We start from the raw sequence: 19,876 nt of genomic DNA, 5'->3' as shown, positions 1-19,876 counted from the left end.
TTGAGTATAGGAGCAAAGAGGTCCTTCTGCAGTTGTACAGGGCCCTAGTGAGACCGCACCTGGAGTACTGTGTGCAGTTTTGGTCTCCAAATTTGAGGAAGGATATTCATGCTATTGAGGGCGTGCAGCGTAGGTTTACTAGGTTAATTCCCGGAATGGTGGGACTATCATATGTTGAAAGACTGGAGCGACTAGGCTTGTATACACTGGAATTTAGAAGGATGAGAGGAGATCTTATCGAAACGTACAAGATTATTAAGGGGTTGGACACGTTAGAGGCAGGAAACATGTTCCCGATGTTGGGGGAGTCTAGAACAAGGGGCCACAGTTTAAGAATAAGGGGTAGGCCATTTAGAACTGAGATGAGGAAAAACCTTTTCAGTCAGAGAGTTGTGAATCTGTGGAATTCTCTGCCTCAGAAGGCAGTGGAGGCCAATTCTCTGAATGCATTCAAGAGAGAGCTAGATAGAACTCTTAAGGATAGCGGAGGCAGGGGGTATGGGGAGAAGGCAGGAATGGGGTACATTGAGAATGATCAGCCATGATCACATTGAATGCTGGTGCTGGCTCGAAGGGCCGAATGGCCTCCTCCTGCACCTATTGTCTATTGTCTATTGTTTTGAGTCAAGACCCTTCTTCAGCCAAAACATTATGACCACTGACAGGCAAAGTGAATAACATTGATTATCTTGTTACAATGGCACCTGTCAAGGGGTGGGATATATTAGGCAGCAAGTGAACAGTCAGTTCTTGAAGTTGATGTGTTGGATGCAGGAGAAATGCGCAGGAGTAAAGACCTGAGCGACTTTGACAAGGGCCAAATTGTTATGGCCAGACGACTGGGTCAGAGCATCTCTGAAACGGCAAGGCTTGTGGGGTGCTCCCGGTCAGCAGTGGTGAGTACCTACTGACAGTGGTCCGAGGAGGGACAAACCACAAACCGGCGACAGACAGGGTGTTGTGCGCCCAAGGCTCATCGATGCGCGAGGGCAACGAAGGCTATCCCGTCTGGTCCGAACCGACAGAAGGTCGACTGTGGCACAAGTCACAGAAAATGTTAATGGTGGTCACGGGAGGAATGTGTCACAATACACAGTGCATCGCACCCTGCTGCGTATGGGGCTGCACACGGAGGACCAACAGCATATTAGGCAGGTGGGCACAATGTTTTGGCTCATCAGGTCATCATGTTTTGGCTGATTGGTGTATATTAAATCGATGATTAAACCATGAATAGGACGCCAATAATGAATGATTGCCTCTTAAGAGATGTGAGGGGAGAATACATACAATATATGAGAGGAAGCTTAACCCAAATTCTCTTGACCTAAGCTCCACCCAAAAGGTCACCTATCCATGTTCTCCAGAGATACTGCCTGACCCAGTTGCTCCAGCACTTTGTGTCCTTTTGTGTATTAACCGGGATCTGTGGTTCGTTGTTTCCAGGTTTGCCCAAAATCGTAGTGTTTGTTGGACATTTACTCACCTTCCCATTCAGGCCGTCTGGGATCAAGTCACTTGCAATGGCGTAAAACACGAGCTGGTCATCATCATCGTCATCGTCCATCTCCACTGTCAACCTGGACAGGAAACGTTCATGAACACTACAGGGGGCGGCACGGTGGCGCAGCGGTAGAGTTGCAAGATGTGCAGGAAAGATGCTGGTTTAAATCGAAGGTAGGCACAAAATGCTGGAGTAACTCAGCGGGTCAGGCAGCATCTCTCGAGCGAAGGAATGGGTGACGTTTCGGGTCGAGGCCCTTCTTCACCTGAGGAAGGGTCTCGACCTGAAACGTCACCCATTCCTTCGCCCCAGAGATGCTGCCTGACCCGCTGAGTTACTCCAGCATTCTGTGTCTAGCAGCGGTAGAGCTGCTGCCTTACAGTGTCAGAGACTCAGGTTCCATCCTGACTATGGGCGTTGTCTGTACGGAGTTTGTATGTTCTCCCTGTGGGTTTGAGGCGGTCTGGTTTCCTCCCAGACAGGTTTATAGGTAAATTGTGTTAGGTAAAGTTGTAAACTGTCCCTTGTGTGTTGGATAGTGCTGGTGGACAGGGTGGGTGCTGGTTGGCATGGACTTGGTTGGACAAAGGCCCTGTTTCCACGCTGGATCTCTAAAGTCTAAAGTCAAACCTTGAAGTGATCATTGTCCTCTTGTTTTCTACACCAATCCATTCTTTTCAGAATGGCAGGCAGTGGCGAGTGGAGTGCCGCAAGGCTCGGTGCTGGGGCCGCAACTGTTTACAATGTATATTAATGTTTAGGATGATGGAATTAAAAGTAACACTAGCAAGTTTACAGATGACACAAAGTTGGGTGGGAGTGTGAACTGTGAAGTGCCTGCTGGGAGGTTGCAGGGTGACTTGGACAGGTTGAGTGAGTGGGCAGGTGCGTGGCAGATGCAGTATAATGTAGATAGGTGTGAGGTTATCCACTTTGGCGTTCATAAGGTTAATCCCCGGGATGGCGGGACTGTCATGTGAGGAAAGATTGGAAAGACTGGGCTTGTATTCACTGGAGTTTAGAAGGATGAGAGGGCATCTTATAGAGACGTATAAAATTATAAAAGGACTGGTCAAGCTAGATGCAGGAAAAATGTTCCCAATGTTGGGGGAGTCCAGAACCAGGGGCCACAGTCTAAGAATAAAGGGGAGGCCATTTAAAACTGAGGTGAGAAAAACATTTTTACCGAGAGAGTTGTGAATTTGTGGAATTCTGTGCCACAGAGGGCAGTGGAGGCCGATTCACTGGATGAATTTAAAAGTGAGTTAGATAGAGCTCTAGGGGCTAGTGGAATCAAGGGATATGGGGAGAAGGCAGGCACGGGTTACTGATTGTGGATGATCAGCCATGATCACAATGAATGGCAGTGCTAGCTCGAAGGGCCAAATGGCCTCCTCCTGCACCTATTTTCTATGTTTCTATGTTTTTCCATGCAACGTTTTTCCTCACATTTCAGGAGGTTCCTGTCTCCCACCTCTCAGTCCTCATTATCTCCTGTATATCACAAAGCTGCTGTACTGTTTGGAGTTCTTTGTTCTTTACAGTAACAGATCAGCAGGTCAGGCAGCATCAGTGGAGGGAATGGATAGGCATTCGAGGGGAAGAAAGCTGGGAAAGTGGATACATGTAGGGTTGCCAACTGTCCTGTATTAGCCGGGACATCCAGTATTTTGGGCTAAATTGGTTTGTCCCATACAGGACCATCTTTGTCCCATATTAGGCCCGGACGGCACTGTAGGGCCGGACACTGTAGCCCTGGACAGTGTACTGTAGGCCCGGACACTGTAGGCCTGGACATTAGCGCCGCCTAATGGAGGTTGCATAGCAACCCGCCTCCCAGCCTGGGCGGCTGCCATTGGTGAAACAGGAGCACGTGGCCAATGGCTGGGTGAGGTCACGTGGGGCGCGGGGCAGTGACATCACCTTGTCCCGTATTTGGGAATGAGATAGTTGGCAACCCTAGACACGGGTGAGGGGGGGAGGGTTGATTGACAGATGGGTAGAGTCCCGACCCGAAACACTGCCTGCCCATTTCCTCCTCAGACGCTGCCTGACCCGCTGAGTTCCTCCAGCACTTTGTCTTCTGCTCATGATTTCAGCATTTGCAGTTCCTGTGAGTCCTGTAATAGGGTGACAAGGAATTGAACACAACACTGCAAATACGGCCTAACCAAAGTTTTATAAAGCTCTTATCCCTGTGTTTCAAATAGTATTTCTTGCTTTCAATGATCCTCTTATTTAATCTGTCTCAGGTGTTATGGGTACTCTTTTGTCGATGCCGTCTATGATGTTTGTTCTCCAACAAAAAGGACCTTGGCAAACTCTTTTTAGCTCTGTTCAGAGATACAGCGTGGAAACGGGCCCTTCGGCCCATCGAGTCAGCGCTGACCAGTGATCCAATACACTTATCCACACAAGCTAGGCACAATTTTAGAATTTACCCGAGCCAATTAACCTATAAACCTGCACGTCTTTGGAGTGTGGGAGGAAACCGAAGCACCCGGAGAAAACCCACGCGGTCACAGGGAGGCTGTACATACACCACACACAGACAGCACCCGAGGTCAGGATCGGACGTGGGTGTCTGGCGCTGTGAGGTATCAACTCTACCCCTGCAACACTGTGTTTTAGTTTTAGTTTTAGAGATACAGCGCGAAAACAGGCTCTTTCGGCCCATCGGGTCCGCACCGACCAGCGATCCCCGCAAATTAACACTATCCTACACCCACTAGGTTAAATTTTTACATTTACCAAGCCAATTAACCTACAAACCTGCACGTCTTTGGAGTGTGGGAGGAAACCGAAGATCTCGGAGAAAACCCACGCAGGTCACGGGGAGAACGTACAAACTCCGTGCAGACAGCACCTGTGGTCAGAATGGAACCCGGGTCTCTGATGCTGTAAGGCAGCAACTCTACCTCTGCGCCATCGCCCCGCCCCGCCCTAACTCCAACACTGGTTGTGAATGTGGCTCATCACCGTGAGGAAGGTAGTTACTGAACGTTCGACATGGATTTCATTGGAAAAGAGCAGTCTCTAAAGTGGGGAAAGACCTCCACTCCTGAAGTATTTTTTTGGCCAAAGGCACCACTCAGACTGAGAAGATTCTTAGCCTGGTTCGAATTTTTTGATCTCAGGACGACACAGAAGAAATATACCTCAGATTTTTGTCTGAAATTGTTTTATAGATCATAGGTGGTGCAACGGATGAGTTGCTGCCTCACAGCGCCAGAGACCCGGGTTCCATCCTGACTACGGGTGCTGTCTGTACGGAGTTTGTACGTTCCTCCCACACTCCAAAGATGTGCAGGTTTGTAGGTTAATTGGCGTCCCTGGTGTGCAGGATAGACCTAGTGTACTGCTGATTGCTGGAGGGCGCGGACACGGTGGGCCGAACAGGCTTGTGTCCGTGCTGTATCTCAAACTAAACCAAACTAAAAGTTAACAAAGAGATAACAAAAGAAGCTGGGAAAAGCCAGAATGTAGTACTCACAGGGCAACTTGTACGACTGCAGAAAAGTCTAGACGTAGAGGCTCTGTCTTGTATCCTTGGTCTCTGCTAACCTTCCCAGGTTCCCCAATCGCAACCTGTGAAAACAGCATGAAGTTTTATGCCAACTGTCCCGTATTAGCCGGGACATCCCGTATATTGGGCTAAGTTGGTTTGTCCTATACAGGACCGCCCTTGTCCCTTATTAGGCCTAGGGGGCGCTTTAGGCCCGGACACTGTAGGCCCGGAGGCCGCTGTAGGCCCGGACACTGTAGGCCCGGGGGCCGCTGTAGGCCCGGACAGTGTAGGCCCGGAGGCCGCTGTAGGCCCGGAGGCCGCTGTAGGTCCGGACAGTGTAGGCCCGGACGCCGCTGTAGGCCCGGACAGTGCAGGCTAACAGAGTGTGCTCAGGGAGCGGGGCCGAGTGTGTTCGTCAAACGGAGGTTACGTAGCAGCCCACCTTCCAGCCCGGGCGGCCGCCATTGGTGGAGCGGGAGCACATGGCCGCTGGCTGGGTGAGGTCACGTGGGGCGCGGGGCGGTGACATCACCTTTTGTCCCTTATTTGGGAGTGAGAAAGTTGACAACCCTAATGGGGAGCATTATGCAGAGAGCAAAACATCCCAAGTTGCTTTACAGGAGTATGTACTATGTGACATCAAAATCACGAGGAGATATTAGGAAGCAATTTTGTCAAAGAAGCAGAATTTCAACTGTGTTTTAGGGGAAAGGAAGAATAGTCCAGGAAGGGATTTCTAGATTGTAACATTATGTGGATACTGTGGCAATGAAAATTAGGGATGCACGTGAGGCCAGAAGGTGGTGCAGCGGTAGAGCTGCTGACTCAATGCGCCGGAGACCCGGGTTCCATCACCACTACGGGTGCTGTCTGTACGGAGTTTGTATGTTCTCCCCATGACCTGCGTGGGCTTTCTCCGAGATCTTCCCACACTCTAAAGATCTGCGGGTTTATAGGCTAATTGGCTTGGTGTAATTGTAAATTGTCCCGTGTGTGTGTAGGATAGCGATAGTATGCGGGGATCGCTGGTCGACGTGAATTTAGTGGGCTGAAGGGCCTATTACTGCGCTGTGTTTCTAAACTAAACTAAACTCAAAAGTGCTGAAAGCAGTACTCAAGTGGTGGCGTAATCAGTGCTAGCATTGATTTCTCTGTGTTCTGGCAGTCAGCACCCCAGCTAATATGCCTGCTTAACTACATGATGCGAACTTCTGCCGGCAAGCATTCCAAGGTCCCTATGCTCCTCAACACCACATAGTTTGCCCTCCTGAAGCACATGATCTCAGTCCATCCTGCGCCAAATTCGGTACACCACTTTTCCACAGAACATTCATTGGGTACTTTCCTCCTCATGGATATTGAGGAAGATGTGCAGATGACACAAAGCCGGGTGGCAACGTGAACTGCAAAGAGGATGTTAGGAGGTTGCAGGGTGACTTGGACAGGTTGAGTGAGTGGGCAGGTACATGGCAGATGCAGTATAATGTAGATAAATGTAAGGTTATCCACTTTGGCGGCAAGAACAAGGAGGCAGATTATTATCTCACTGGTGTCAGATTAGGAAAAAGGGAGATGCAACGAGACCTGGGTGTCCTTGTACACCAGTCACTGAAAGTAAACATGCGGTGAAGAAAGCTAATGGTATGTTGGCCTTCATAACGAGAGGATTTCAGTATAGGGGTAAAAAGGTCCTTCTGCAGTTGTACAGGGCCCTGGTGAGACCACATCAGGAGTATTGTGTGCAGTTTTGGTCTCCTAATTTGAGGAAGGACATCCTTGCTATTGAGGCAGTGCAGCTTAGGTTCACGAGGTTAATCCCTGGGATGGTGGGACTGTCGTATGAGGAAAGATTGGAAAGACTGGGCTTGTATTCACTGGAATTTAGAAGGATGAGAGGGGATCTTATAGAGACGTATAAAATTATAAAAGGACTGGACAAGCTAGATGCAGGAAAAATGTTCCCAGTGTTGTGGGAGTCCACAACCAGGGGCCACAATCTAAGAATAAAGGGGAGGCCATTTAAAACTGAGATGAGAAAAAAAGTTTTTCACCCAGAGAGTTGTGAATTTAGAAACATAGAAACATAGGAAATAGGTGAAGAGGAGGCCATTCAGCCCTTCGAGCCAGCACCGCCATTCATTGTGATCATGGCTGATCATCCACAATCAATAACCCGTGCCTGCCTTCTCCCCATATCCCTCGATTCCACTAGCCCCTAGAGCTCTATCTAACTCTCTCTTAAATCCATCCAGTGATTTGGCCTCCACTGCCCTCTGTGGCAGAGAATTCCACAAATTCACAACTCTCTGGGTGAAAAAGTTTCTTCTCACCTCAGTTTTAAATGGCCTCCCCTTTATTCTAAGACTGTGGCCCCTGGTTCTGGATTCCCCCAACATTCGGAACATTTTTCCTGCATCTTGCTTGTCCAGTCCTTTTATAATTTTATATGTCTCTATAAGATCCCCTCTCATCCTTCTAAACTCCAGTGAATACAAGCCCAGTCTCTTCAATCTTTCCTCGTATGACAGTCCCGCCATCCCAGGGATCAATCTCGTGAACCTACGCTGTACTGCCTCAATTACAAGGATGTCCTTCCTCAAATTAGGAGACCAAAACTCTACACAATACTTCAGACGTGGTCTTACCAGGGCCCTGTACAACTGCAGAAGAACCTCCTTACTCCTATACTGAAATCCTCTCGTTATGAACGCCAACTTTCAATTTGTGGAATTCTCTCCCACAGAAGGCAGTGAAGGCCAATTCACTGGATGAATTTAAAAGAGTTTAGATAGAGCTCTAGGGGCTAGCGGAATCAAGGGATATGGGGAGAAGGCAGGCACGGGTTACTGATTGTGGTTGATCAGCCATGATCACAGTGAATGGCGGTGCTGGCTCGAAGGGCCAAATGGCCTCCTCCTGCACGCATTTTCTAAGTTTCTATGGATGCTTTCCAACCATGACCTTGGAGTTGTACTCTGTTCTTTCCACTGATGTGGCCCAGGAATTCCACTGCAGTGGAATTATACAAGTGCCGACCTTGCTAGAGTTCGTTTTTGGTGGACCACTTCAAGTGGACAAGAAATGGTACTTTCCTGTTAAGCATAAGGACTCTTGTATAGGCAGAGCAGAAATTCAGTTGACTGTTAATCTTGAAAACAGTACAGCCCAGGAACAGCCGGTCGGGCTGTTGCCTTGAAGCGTCAGAGACCAGAGCTCAATCCTGACCTCGGGTGTTGGCTGTGTGGAGTTTGCATGTCCCCCCTGTGACCACATGGGTTTCCTCTGAGTGCTCTGTTATGGCTCCATTAGATCGGGTGCCGCTGGAGGCCCTGCAGCAGCCTGGGGCTCAAGTGGTTCGGGCACCGCTCCGAGTGGCCAAGCGCGTGGATCGGACGTGGCGTGCAGCGGCACGGAGTGATGGAGCAGCGGTGGAGAACACCGACACCATCGCCTGGCCGGCCCCTACCCGTGCAACTCCCAGCCAGGGCCGTCACCAGGATAACAGCCAGGTTATGACTATTTTTTTTAATCAACTTTGAACTTGATGGGTATAAGTTGGCGCCAGAAACATGGTGACTTTTTGAATGAGTGAATGAATGAATGAATGAATGAATGAATGAATAAGTTTGTTGGCCAAGTATGTAGACATAATGTGCCTTGGTGCTCCGCTTGCAAGTAACAACATGAACATACAGTAAACAATTAAGAATAAAGCATAAAGAGGATGCAGACTTTTAGTTACTGCTCGTGGACAAAAGCTGTTTTTATATCTGGCTGTGGCTGCTTTGACAGTCCGGAGTCGCCTTCCAGAGGGAAGTGCTTCAAAGAGTTTGTGGCCAGGGTGAGAGGGGTCAGAGATGATCTTGCCCGCTCGCTTCCTGGTCCTTGCAGTGTACAGTTCGTCAATGGGGGAAAGGTTGCAGCCAACAACCTTCTCAGCTGTGTGAACGATCCGTTGCAGCCTCCGGATGTCGTGCTTGGTGGCTGAGCCAAACCAGACCATGATGGAGAAGGTGAGGACGGACTCAATGATAGCAGTATAGAATTGGACCATCATTGCCTGTGGCAGATTGTGTTTCCTCAGTTGCCGCAGGAAGTACATCCTCTGTTGGATCTTTTTGACTGTGGAGTCGATGGTGGCCCCCCATTTAAGGTCCCTGGAGATGATGGTTCCAAGGAACTTAAATGACTCCACAGATGTGACTGTGGTGTTCTTGATGGTGAATGGGGGGAGGGGAGGGGGATCTCTCCTTGTGTACTGTTTCAATGTAATTTACTATTCCTACACTCTTGGTACTTAATGTGAATGTGCTTCTGTACAGTAAAATGTTTGCTAGACTGCATGCCAAACTGTACATAGGTACTTGTGACAATAAAGATCAGTGAATCATTAAACTATTGGCTTTCCCTCAAGCAACTCAAATGGTCTCTCTCCAAAGAACACTTCAGGATTTTACAGACCAGTTTTAATACTGCCCAGGCTTCCACTGCGCACCTCGAATTGATGACTAGTTTGTGTGTAATTAGGGATTTGCAGACTCCAATTTCAACCTAACCTGGTCTGGGAGAGGAACCACAGCAGATTTGGATTAATACCCCTGCCTATGCATTGTGTAAGCCCCTGCTGTATTTCTGTGGGCCAACAGTTTAAAAGTGAACAGACATCAGTCTGAAGAAGGGTGTCGACCCGAAACGTCACCCATTCCTTCTCTCCAGAGATGCTGCCTGAGCCGCTGAGTTACTCCACCATTTTGTGTCTATCTTAGGGCAGCACGGTGATGCAGCATTAGAGTTGCTGCCTTCCAGCACCAGAGACCCGGGTTCAATCCTGACCTTGGGTGTTGGCTGTGTGGAGTTTGCATGTTCCTCCTGTGACCACGTGGGTTTCTGGTTTCCTCCCATATCCCAAAGATCATCATGAGATCATAAGTGATGGGAGTAGAATTGGGCCTACCTTCAAGTCTACTCCGCCATTCAATCAAAGATGATCTATCTCTCCCTCCTAACCCCATTCCTGCCTTCTCCCCATAACCACTGACACCCGTACTAAACAAGAACCTATCTGCACCGATCAGCCAAAACATTATGACCTGATGAGCCAAACCATTATGCCCATCTGCCTAATATGCTGTTGGTCCTCCGTGTGCAGCCCCATACGCAGCAGGGTGCAATGCACTGTGTATTGTGACACATTCCTCCAGTGACCACCATTAATATTTTCTGTGACTTGTGCCACAGTCGACCTTCTGTCGGTTCGGACCAGACGGGATGGCCTTCGTTGCCCTCGCGCATCGATGAGCCTTGGGCGCCCAACACCCTGTCTGTCGCCGGTTTGTGGTTTGTCCCTCCTCAGACCACTGTCGGTAGGTACTCACCACTGCTGACCGGGAGCACCCCACAAGCCTTGCCGTTTCAGAGATGCTCTGACCCAGTCGTCTGGCCATAACAATTTGGCCCTTGTCAAAGTCGCTCAGGCCTTTACTCCTGCCCATTTCTCCTGCATCCAACACATCAACTTCAAGAACTGACTGTTCACTTGCTGCCTAATATATCCCACCCCTTGACAGGTGCCATTGTAACAAGATAATCAATGTTATTCACTTTGCCTGTCAGTGGTCATAATGTTTTGGTTGATCGGTGTACCTCTACCTTAAATATATCCACTGACTTGTCCCCCACAGCCTTCTGTGGCAAAGAATTCCACAAATTCACCACCCTCTGACTAAAGAAATTAATGACGTGCGTGTTTGTAGGTTAATTGGCCCTCTGTAAATTGCCCCTGGTGTGTAGGCAGTGGATGAGAAAATGGGATAACATGGATCTAGTGAGAATGGGAGGATGGTCAGCATGGACTGGGTCGGCGAAGGTCTTGTTTCCATGATGTATCTCTAAAGGAACAAGCCTTTCAGCTTACAATGTCTGTGCCGACCATGATGTCAAGGCCAAGTCTTATTTGCCTGCACATAATCCATATCCCTCCATTCCCTCCATATCCATGTGACGATCCCAGCCTATTAAATGCCCCTAGGGTTGCCAACTACCTCACTCCCAAATAAGGGACAAGGTGACGTCACCGCCCCGCCCCACCCCCCCACTTGTCCTCACCCAGCCAGCAGCCACGTGCTTCTGCTCCACCAATGGCGGCCGCGCGGGGCGGGATGTGGGTTGCTATGCAACTTCCGTTAGGCGGCGTCCGGGCCTCCGGGCCTACGCTGTCTGGGCCTATGCGCTCCGGGCCTACAGTGTCCGGGACTACAGTGTCCGGGCCCACAGTGTCCGGGCCCACAGTGTCCGGGCCCACAGCGTCCGGGCCCACAGCGTCCGGGCCCACAGCGTCCGGGCCCACAGCGTCCGGGCCCACAGCGTCCGGGCCCACAGCGTCAGGGCCCACAGCGTCCGGGCCCACAGCGTCCGGGCCCACAGCGTCCGGGACTACAGCGTCCGGGACTACAGCGTCCGGGACTACAGTGTCCGGGACTACAGTGTCCGGGCCCACAGCGTCAGGGCCCACAGTGTCCGGGCCCACAGCGTCAGGGCCCACAGCGTCAGGGCCCACAGCGTCCGGGCCCACAGCGTCCGGGCCCACAGCGTCCGGGCCCACAGCGTCCGGGCCCACAGCGTCCGGGCCCACAGCGTCCGGGCCCACAGCGTCAGGGCCCACAGCGTCCGGGCCCACAGCGTCCGGGCCCACAGCGTCCGGGCCCACAGCGTCCGGGCCCACAGCGTCCGGGCCCACAGCGTCAGGGCCCACAGCGTCAGGGCCCACAGCGTCCGGGCCCACAGCGTCCGGGCCCACAGTGTCCGGGCCCACAGCGTCCGGGCCTACAGTGTCCGGGCCTACAGTGTCCGGGACTACAGTGTCCGGGCCAACAGTGTCCGGGCCAACACCAACAGTGTCTGGGCCTACAGCGACCGGGCCAACAGCGTCCAGGCCTACAGCGCCCCCCGGGCCTAATACGGGACAAGGGCGGTCCCTTACGGGACAATCCAATTTAGCCCAAAATACGGGATGTCCCGGCTAATACGGGACAGTTGGCAACCTAAACGCCACTATAATTTCGGGCTCAATCACCACCTTCAGCAATGTGTTCCAGGCACTCTCCACCCTCAGTGTAAAAACCATTTGGGTCGGCACAGTGGCGCAGCGGTAGAGTTGCTGCCTTACAGCGCCAGAGACCCGGGTTCTATCCTGACTATGGGTGCTGTCTGTACGGAGTTTGTACATTGTCCCCGTGACCGCGTGGGTTTTCTCCGAGTGCTTCCCACACTCCAAAGACGTGCAGGTTTGTAGGTTAATTGTCTTTGGTAAAATTGTAAATTATCCCGAGAGTGTGTATAAGAAAATAACTGCAGATGCTGGTACAAATCGAAGGTATTTATTCACAAAATGCTGGAGTAACTCAGCAGGTCAGGCAGCATCTCAGGAGAGAAGGAATGGGTGATGTTTCGGGTTGAGTCCCCAAGGGTCTCGACCCGAAACGTCACCCATTCCTTCTCTCCTGAGATGCTGCCTGACCTGCTGAGTTACTCCAGCATGTTCTGAATAAATACCTAGTGTGTGTATGATAGTTTGAGTTTAATTCATTGTCACGTACAGAGAATAGATCGCGTTGGGTTACGGGGTGCTCGTTGGTCGGCACCGACTCAGTGGAGTGAAAGGCCTGTTTCCACGCTGTATTTACAAAGTCCAGAGTGTAAAGACATTTTAATAAAGATGGTACGTCACCTTATTGTCCAGACTTAGAAACCCCAAGGCAAAGCCCTCGCACTCCACGTTTCTTGCTTCTCCATTCAGAGCGAGTGGGGTGAAGGAGACATTAACGGTGCTACATCCACCACCAGGGACGACCTGGGGACCAAAACAAATTGTCAACGTTCGTGAGAGTTCATAAGACACAGGAGCAGAATTAAGCCATTCGAGTCTACTTCGCAAAGTCTATGGATGTTAGCAGTAAACAGAGTCATAGAGTCACAGAGTGATACAGTGTGCAAACAGGCCCTTCATAGAGTCACAGAGTGATACAGTGTGGAAACAGGCCCTTCATAGAGTCACAGAGTGATACAGTGTGGAAACAGGCCCTTCTTAGTCATAGAGTCATAGAGTGATACAGTGTGGAAACAGGCCCTTCATAGTCATAGAGTCACAGAGTGATACAGTGTGGAAACAGGCCCTTCGGCCCAACTCGCCCACACCGGCCAACAATGTCCCAGCTACTCTAGTCCCAATTGCCTGCACTTGGTCCATAACCCCCCAAACCTGCCCTTACCATGTACCTGTCCATCTGTTTCTTAAACGATGGGATAGTCCCAGCCTCAACTACCTCCTCTGGCAGCTTGTTCCATACACCCACCACCCTCTGTGTGAAAAAGTTACCCCTCGGATTCCTATTAAATCTTTTCCCCTTCGCCTTGAACCTATGTCCTCTGATCCTCGATTCCCCTACTCTGGGCAAGAGATTCTGTGCATCTACCCGATCTATTCCTCTCATGATTTTGTACACCTCTATAAGATCTCCCCTCATCCTCCTGCGCTCCATGGAATAGAGACCCAGCCTGCTCAACCTCTCCCTACAGCTCAGACCCTCTAGTCCTGGCAACATCCTCGTATCATACCAACATACTCAATCATACCAACATCCAGCCCATCAATGTTTTAATCTGGGTTCTGCTTTTATATTAAATGTCTGCATTTTTCAAAAAGGTTTGAGAATTATTTTAATGACAGCCACCTTCCCAGAAACTAGATGTGGTATGATCACTTCAAGATTAGATTTGAGAGCATGGAAACAGCATGGAAACAGGCCACCGAGTCCATGCTGACGATTGATTGCCCCATACACAAGCACTATCCTACACTCCAGGGACAATGTACAATTTACAGAAGCCAATGAACCTACAAACCTGTACGCCTTGGAGCGTGGATCGGACGCGGCCTGCAGTGGCACGGAGCGGCGGTGGAGAACACCGACAACATGGCCTGGCCAGCCCGACCCCTGCGACTCCCAACCAGTGCCGTGGCCAGGACAATGGGCCTTTATGGCCAAGTTAACACTCCACAACTTTGAATCTGATGGGTATATGTTGGCTCTTTATTTCATTTCAAAGTCATCTACTATTCCCACACTCTTGGTACTTAATGTGAATGTGCAGTAAATGTACAGTGAATGTGAATGTACAGTAAATGTACAGTGAATATGCAGTGAATGTACAGTAAAATGTTCACTGGTCTATAGGGTTTCCAAGTGTCCCGTGTTAGCCGGGACATCCCTATATTTTGGGCTAAAGTGGTTTGTCCCATACACACCTACAAGGGCCTACACGCCCTTGTCCCGTTTTAGGCCCGGGGCACTGTAGGCCCATCATTGCAGGCCCAAGGGCCGCTGTCGGCCGGGACTGTGCAGGCTGACGGAGTGTGTTCGGGGAGCGGGGCCGAGTGTGTTCGCCTAGCGGGGGTTGCGTAGCAACCCGCCTCCCGGCCCGGGCGGCCGCCACTGGTGAGAGCGGGAGCACGTGGTCGCTGGCTGGGTGAGGTCACGTGGGGCGGTGACGTCACCTTGTCCCGTATTTGGGAGTGAGATAGTTGGCAACCCTATCTGCCACATTGAAAGTAAACTAATTTTAGGGTTGCATGGTGGTGCAGCCTTACAGTGCCAGGGGCCCAGGTTCCATCCTGACTACAGATGCTGTCTGTAAAAAGTTTGTACCTTCTCCCTGTGACCTTGTGAGCTTTCTCCGGGTGCTCCGGTTTCCTCCCACACTCCAAAGATATGCAGGTTGTTTGTAGGCTAATTGACTGGTAAAATTGTAAATTGTCCCTACTGTGTAAGATAGTGCAGGTGATCGCTAGTCGGACTTGGTGGGTTGAAGGACCTGTTTCTGCGCTGTATCTCCAAAGTCTAAAGTCTAATTGGATTGTAATTATTTAAATGGCTTTGGAGCAGCTTATCTTACAGAGTCCCTCCTTCCCTATGCCCCAATTCGAGCGCCCAGGTCTTCTGATGCCGGCCTGTTAGCCACTCAATGCCATACCAATATGAAAATTGGTGAAGCAGCCTTTTTCAACTAGGCCCCAAGCTGTGGAATACCCAACCCAGGGCTATGAGAGGCTGACATCAGTTGACATTTTTAAACGGCAGCTAAAAACATCTTTTTAATCAAGCTTTTAACTGATTTTACTTCCTTTGTCCTCTTTAAATTTTACATTTTATATTTTTATAAAATATGATTAGGTAAAGGGGAAGTGCAGATTAGGTAAAGGGGAAGTGCAACGAGACTTTGGTGTCCTTGTGCACCAGTCACTGAAAGCAGGTGTGCAGGTACAGCAGGCAGTGAAAAAAGCTAATGGCACGTTGGCCTTCATAATGAGAGGATTTGAGTATAGGAGCAAAGAGGTCCTTCTGCAGTTGTACAGGGCCCTGGTGAGACCACATCTGGAGTATTGTGTGCAGTTTTGGTCTCCTAATTTGAGGACGGACATCCTTGCTATTGAGGCAGTGTAGCGTAGGTTCAAAAGGTTAATCCCCGGGATGGCGGGACTGTCATATGAGGAAAGATTGGAAAGACTGGGCTTGTATTCACTGGAGTTTAGAAGGATGAGAGGGGATCTTATACAGACATATAAAATTATAAATGGACTGGACAATCAAGATGCAGGAAAAAAATTCCCAATGTTGGGGGAGTCCAGAACCAGGGGCCACACAGTCTAAGAATAAAGGGGAGGCCATTTAAAACTGAGGTGAGAAGAAACCTTTTTCACCCAGAGAGTTGTGAATTTGTGGAATTCTCTGCCACAGAGGGCAGTGGAGGCCAATTCACTGGATGAATTTAAAAGAGAGTTAGATAGAGCTCTAGGGGCTAGTGGAATCAAGGGATATGGGGAGAAGGCAGGCACGGGTTACTGATTGTGGATGATTAGCCATGATCACAATGAATGGCGGTGCTTGCTCGAAGGGCCAAATGGCCTCCTCCTGCACCTATTTTTCTATATAAATCTGTGCTTTGTATGCTGTTAACTGCCTATGTCCTTACTGTGTTAAATTGTAATTTTGTTTAGACATGTGTTTGTTTTTGTGGAAAGCACTTTGGGCTGCATTCAATTGCATGACAAGTGCAATATAAATAAAGTTATTATTATGATCATTATTATTTTTATCTCCCTGCTTGAGTAAAAAATGTTCTAATGTTCTCCAATGGGGATTAGAGACATTAGTAATGTGTTACGCTCCAGCCCTGCTCCAATACGTCTGTTGGCTGGACTGAACGCCTGTGTTTGGAATATGGCAGAATCATCTAAGAACCAATTCCTTTCTACAACAACAAACAATCCGTTGAGAGGAACCCAAACGTTTCAAAACATCTGTGGGTGGAAAGGAATGGTCAACAGATTGGATCAAAGCGTTTTGACCCAAAACCCTACCACTCCTATCCATCCATGACCCATGACATCCCTCCAGCAAAATGTTTAGTTGTGAACAAAGACACAAAATGCTGGAGTAACTCAGCGGGACTGGCAGCATCTCTGGAGAGATGGAATGGCTGACGTTTCGGGTCGAGACCCTTCTTCAGAAATTGTTTGTTGCGTCAGATTCCGGCATCTGCAATCTCTTGTGTCTCCACAACTAATCTGGATTAACGGTATCCATTCCTTCTCTCAAAGTCCCTTATTCTTACTTTTAATTTGGGCAGTGGTAGAGTTGCCACCTTACAGCGAATGCAGCGCCGGAGACCCGGGTTCCATCCCGACTACGGGCGCTGTCTGTACGGAGTTTGTACGTTCTCCCCGTGATCTGCGTGGGTTTTCTCCAAGACCTTCGGTTTCCTCCCACACTCCAAAGACGTACAGGTTTGTAGGTTAATTGGCTTGGTATAAGTGTAAATTGTCCCTAGTGGGTGTAGGATAGTGTTAGTGTGCGGGGATCGCTGGTCGACATGGATCCGGTTAGCCGAAAGGGCCTGTTTCCGCGCTGTATCTCTAAACTAAACCAACCTCAACTTAACTCAGCGGGTCTGGCAGCACCTCTGGAGAAAAAACATAGAAACATAGACAATAGGTGCAGGAGGAGGCCTTTTGGCCCTTCAAGCCAGCACCGCCATTCATTGTGATCATGGCTGATCATCCACAATCAGTAACCCGTGCCTGCCTTCTCCCCATATTCCTTGATTCCACTAGCCTCTGAGCTCTATCTAACTCTCTGTTAAATTCATCCAATTAATTGGCCTCCACTGCCTTCTGTGGCAGAAAATTAATTCCACAAATTCACAACTCAGGGTGAAAAAGTTTCTTCTCACCTCAGTCTTAAATAGCCTCCCCTTTATTCTTAGACTGTGGCCCCTGGTTCTGGACTCCCCCAACATTGGGAAAAAATTTCCTGCATTTAGCTTGTCCAGTCCTTTTATAATTTTATACCTTTCTGTAAGATCCCCTCTCATCCAAAAAGGACGGGTGACGTTTCGGGTCAGAACACTTCTTCAGAATGGGGTCTGAAGAAGGGTTCCAACTCGAAACATCAGCTATTCATGTTCTCCAGAGATGCTGCCAGACCCGCTGGGTTACTCCAGCACTTTGTGTCTACCGATAAGACTGTGGTTGAACTCTCCTTCATACATTACACTGTTATCTTCAACACGCTCCTTTGATTTAGATTTAGTTTTAGAGATACAGCGTGGAAACAGGCCCTTCAGCCCACTGTGTCCGCGCCGCCCAGCGATTCCTGCACATTAACACTATCCTACACACACTAGGGACAATTTTTACATTTTTACCTAGTCAATTAACCTACATACATGTACGTCTTTGGAGCGTGGGAGGAAACCGAAGATCTGGGAGAAAACCCACGCAGGTCACGGGGAGAACGTACAAACTCCGTACAGACGGCACCCGTAGTCAGGATCGGACCTGAGTCTCCAGCGCTGCATTCGCTGTAAGGCAGCAACTCTACTGCTGCGCCACCGTGCCACCCTTACCAGCCAAGATATTGCTTCAATAGGCACTCACCATCTGCCGAGGAGTCACGCAATATGGATAATCAGCCTGAGTGCCCTCATGAGCCTGTAACACCACAGTAACTGGGTCACTCGTCAACATTGTATTTTCTTCCTCCTCCAGCTCCTGCTCCTCTTCCAAGACCTAAAGTTGAGGCAAAAATGGTTTTTTTTTTCAAAGGAAGCCAATGCTTCTTCCTAAAAGTCATACTAATACAGCATGGAAACAGGCAGCTTGGCTCAACTCACGCATTCCAACTGACGCCTCATCAAAGCTAGTCCTATTTGCCTGCGTTGGACCCATATTCCTCTAAATCATGCACCTGTCCAAGTGTGTTTTAAACGTTGTTATAGTACCTGCCTAGGGTTGCCAACTGTCCCGTGTTAGCCAGGACATCCCGTATTTTGGGCTAAATTGACTTGCCCCGTACGGGACCGCCCTTGTCCCATATTAGGCACTGTAGGCCCGGATGCTGTAGGCCTGGACAGTGTAGTAGGAATAAAACTGCAGGTGCTGGTTAACATCTGTGTCTACCTTCTGGACAGTGTAGGTCCGGAGGCCCGGGCGCTGCCTAACGGAGGTTGCGTGACAACCCGCCTCCTAGCCCGGGCGGCAGCCGTTGGTGGAGCGGGAGCACGTGGCCGCTGGCTGGGTGACGTCACCTTGTCCCTTATTTGGGAGCGAGATAGTTGGCACCCCTCTATCTGCCTCAACAACCTTCTCTGGCAGATTGTTCCATACACCCTCTGTATGAAAACGTTTTGGCTCCGGTTCCTATTAATTCTTTCTCCTTTCACCCGAGACCTCCTGTTCTTGATTCCCCTAGCCTAAAGAAAATGGTTGTGTGTGTTCACCCTATCTATTCCAATTTGAGGAAGGACATCGTTGCTATTGAGGCAGTGCAGTGTAGGTTCACGAGGTTAATCCCCGGGATGGCGGGACTGTCATCTGAAGAAAGACTGGGCTTGTATTCACTGGAGTTTAGGATGAGAGGGAATCTTATAGAAACATACAATTATAAAAGGACTAGACAAGCTAGATACAGGAAAGATATTCCTGATGTTGGGGGAGTCCAGAACCAGGGGCCACAGTCTAAGAGTAAAGGGGAGGCCATTTAAAACTGAGATGAGAAAAAACATATTCACCCAGAGAGTTGTGAATTTGTGGAATTCTCTGCCTCAGGGGAGGCCAATTCACTGGATGAATTTAAAAGAGAGTTAGATAGAGCTCTAGGGGCTAGTGGAATCAAGGGATATGGGGAGAAGGCAGGCACGGGTTACTGATTGTGGATGATCAGCCATGATCACAATGAATGGCGGTGCTGGCTCGAAGGGCCGAATGGCCTCCTCCTGCACCTATTTTCTATGTTTCTATGCAACATCCACCCATCCAGTGGTGTGTGAAACCCAGTCCAGACGCACACACCCCACACTCTGAATCTTACACATTCTGCATGGGGGCTCAGAGAGCTGCTCTCTCCACTGTTGGAGATGGAGTCCCAGTTCCCCGTGTGATCGCTCTCGCTGGGCGGGGCACTGGAGTTGATGGTGTCGTTGCCACTCTCATCCTTCACTGGAAACTCCTGCCCGTAAAACACCAACAGGTCCACCAGCTGCATGTCGTCTGACTCTAGATTGTACGTCTCCCAGTCCAGTCTGATATCTGTGGGGGTATCAATACATTAAGCATGCCTTTTTAATCAAAGAGCGGTAGGTTAATCAATTTGTTGAAACCGCACGTGTTGTTTCTTAACGAATAAAGTAGATGCCAGTACAGTCTACCCTCAGTTTTACACACCTCTTCTAAACAGATTCCAGCGATAGAAGGCAGACTGTCTCCACAGAAATGTCTCCAGAAATTGTTCATCTCTGTCCAGCAAAAA

At 49.6% G+C, this 19,876-nt stretch overlaps 1 protein-coding gene across 8 annotated transcripts in view; it reads right to left on the bottom strand.

The window, feature by feature from the left end:
• Nucleotides 1-19,876, bottom strand: part of dlec1 (DLEC1 cilia and flagella associated protein) — a 149,781-nt gene that overhangs the window by 19,023 nt on the left and 110,882 nt on the right. For 7 of the 8 annotated variants that reach the window (XM_078429930.1, XM_078429947.1, XM_078429957.1 and 4 more), the window contains 5 exons: nucleotides 19,439-19,656; nucleotides 18,007-18,138; nucleotides 12,739-12,861; nucleotides 4,998-5,092; nucleotides 1,487-1,580 (listed from right to left, as the gene is read on the bottom strand). In XM_078429930.1, coding sequence (XP_078286056.1) covers nucleotides 1,487-1,580; nucleotides 4,998-5,092; nucleotides 12,739-12,861; nucleotides 18,007-18,138; nucleotides 19,439-19,656 — 662 coding nt within the window. Of the gene's footprint in view, nucleotides 1-1,486; nucleotides 1,581-3,570; nucleotides 3,625-4,997; nucleotides 5,093-12,738; nucleotides 12,862-18,006; nucleotides 18,139-19,438; nucleotides 19,657-19,876 lie in introns of those variants that run through there. The other variant, XM_078429912.1, reaches the window with a different exon arrangement.

Source organism: Rhinoraja longicauda, chromosome 2 (assembly GCF_053455715.1).
Source record: "Rhinoraja longicauda isolate Sanriku21f chromosome 2, sRhiLon1.1, whole genome shotgun sequence".
In the NCBI taxonomy this organism is placed as follows: domain Eukaryota; kingdom Metazoa; phylum Chordata; class Chondrichthyes; order Rajiformes; family Arhynchobatidae; genus Rhinoraja; species Rhinoraja longicauda.
This window is presented reverse-complemented; position numbering and strand designations above follow the sequence as displayed.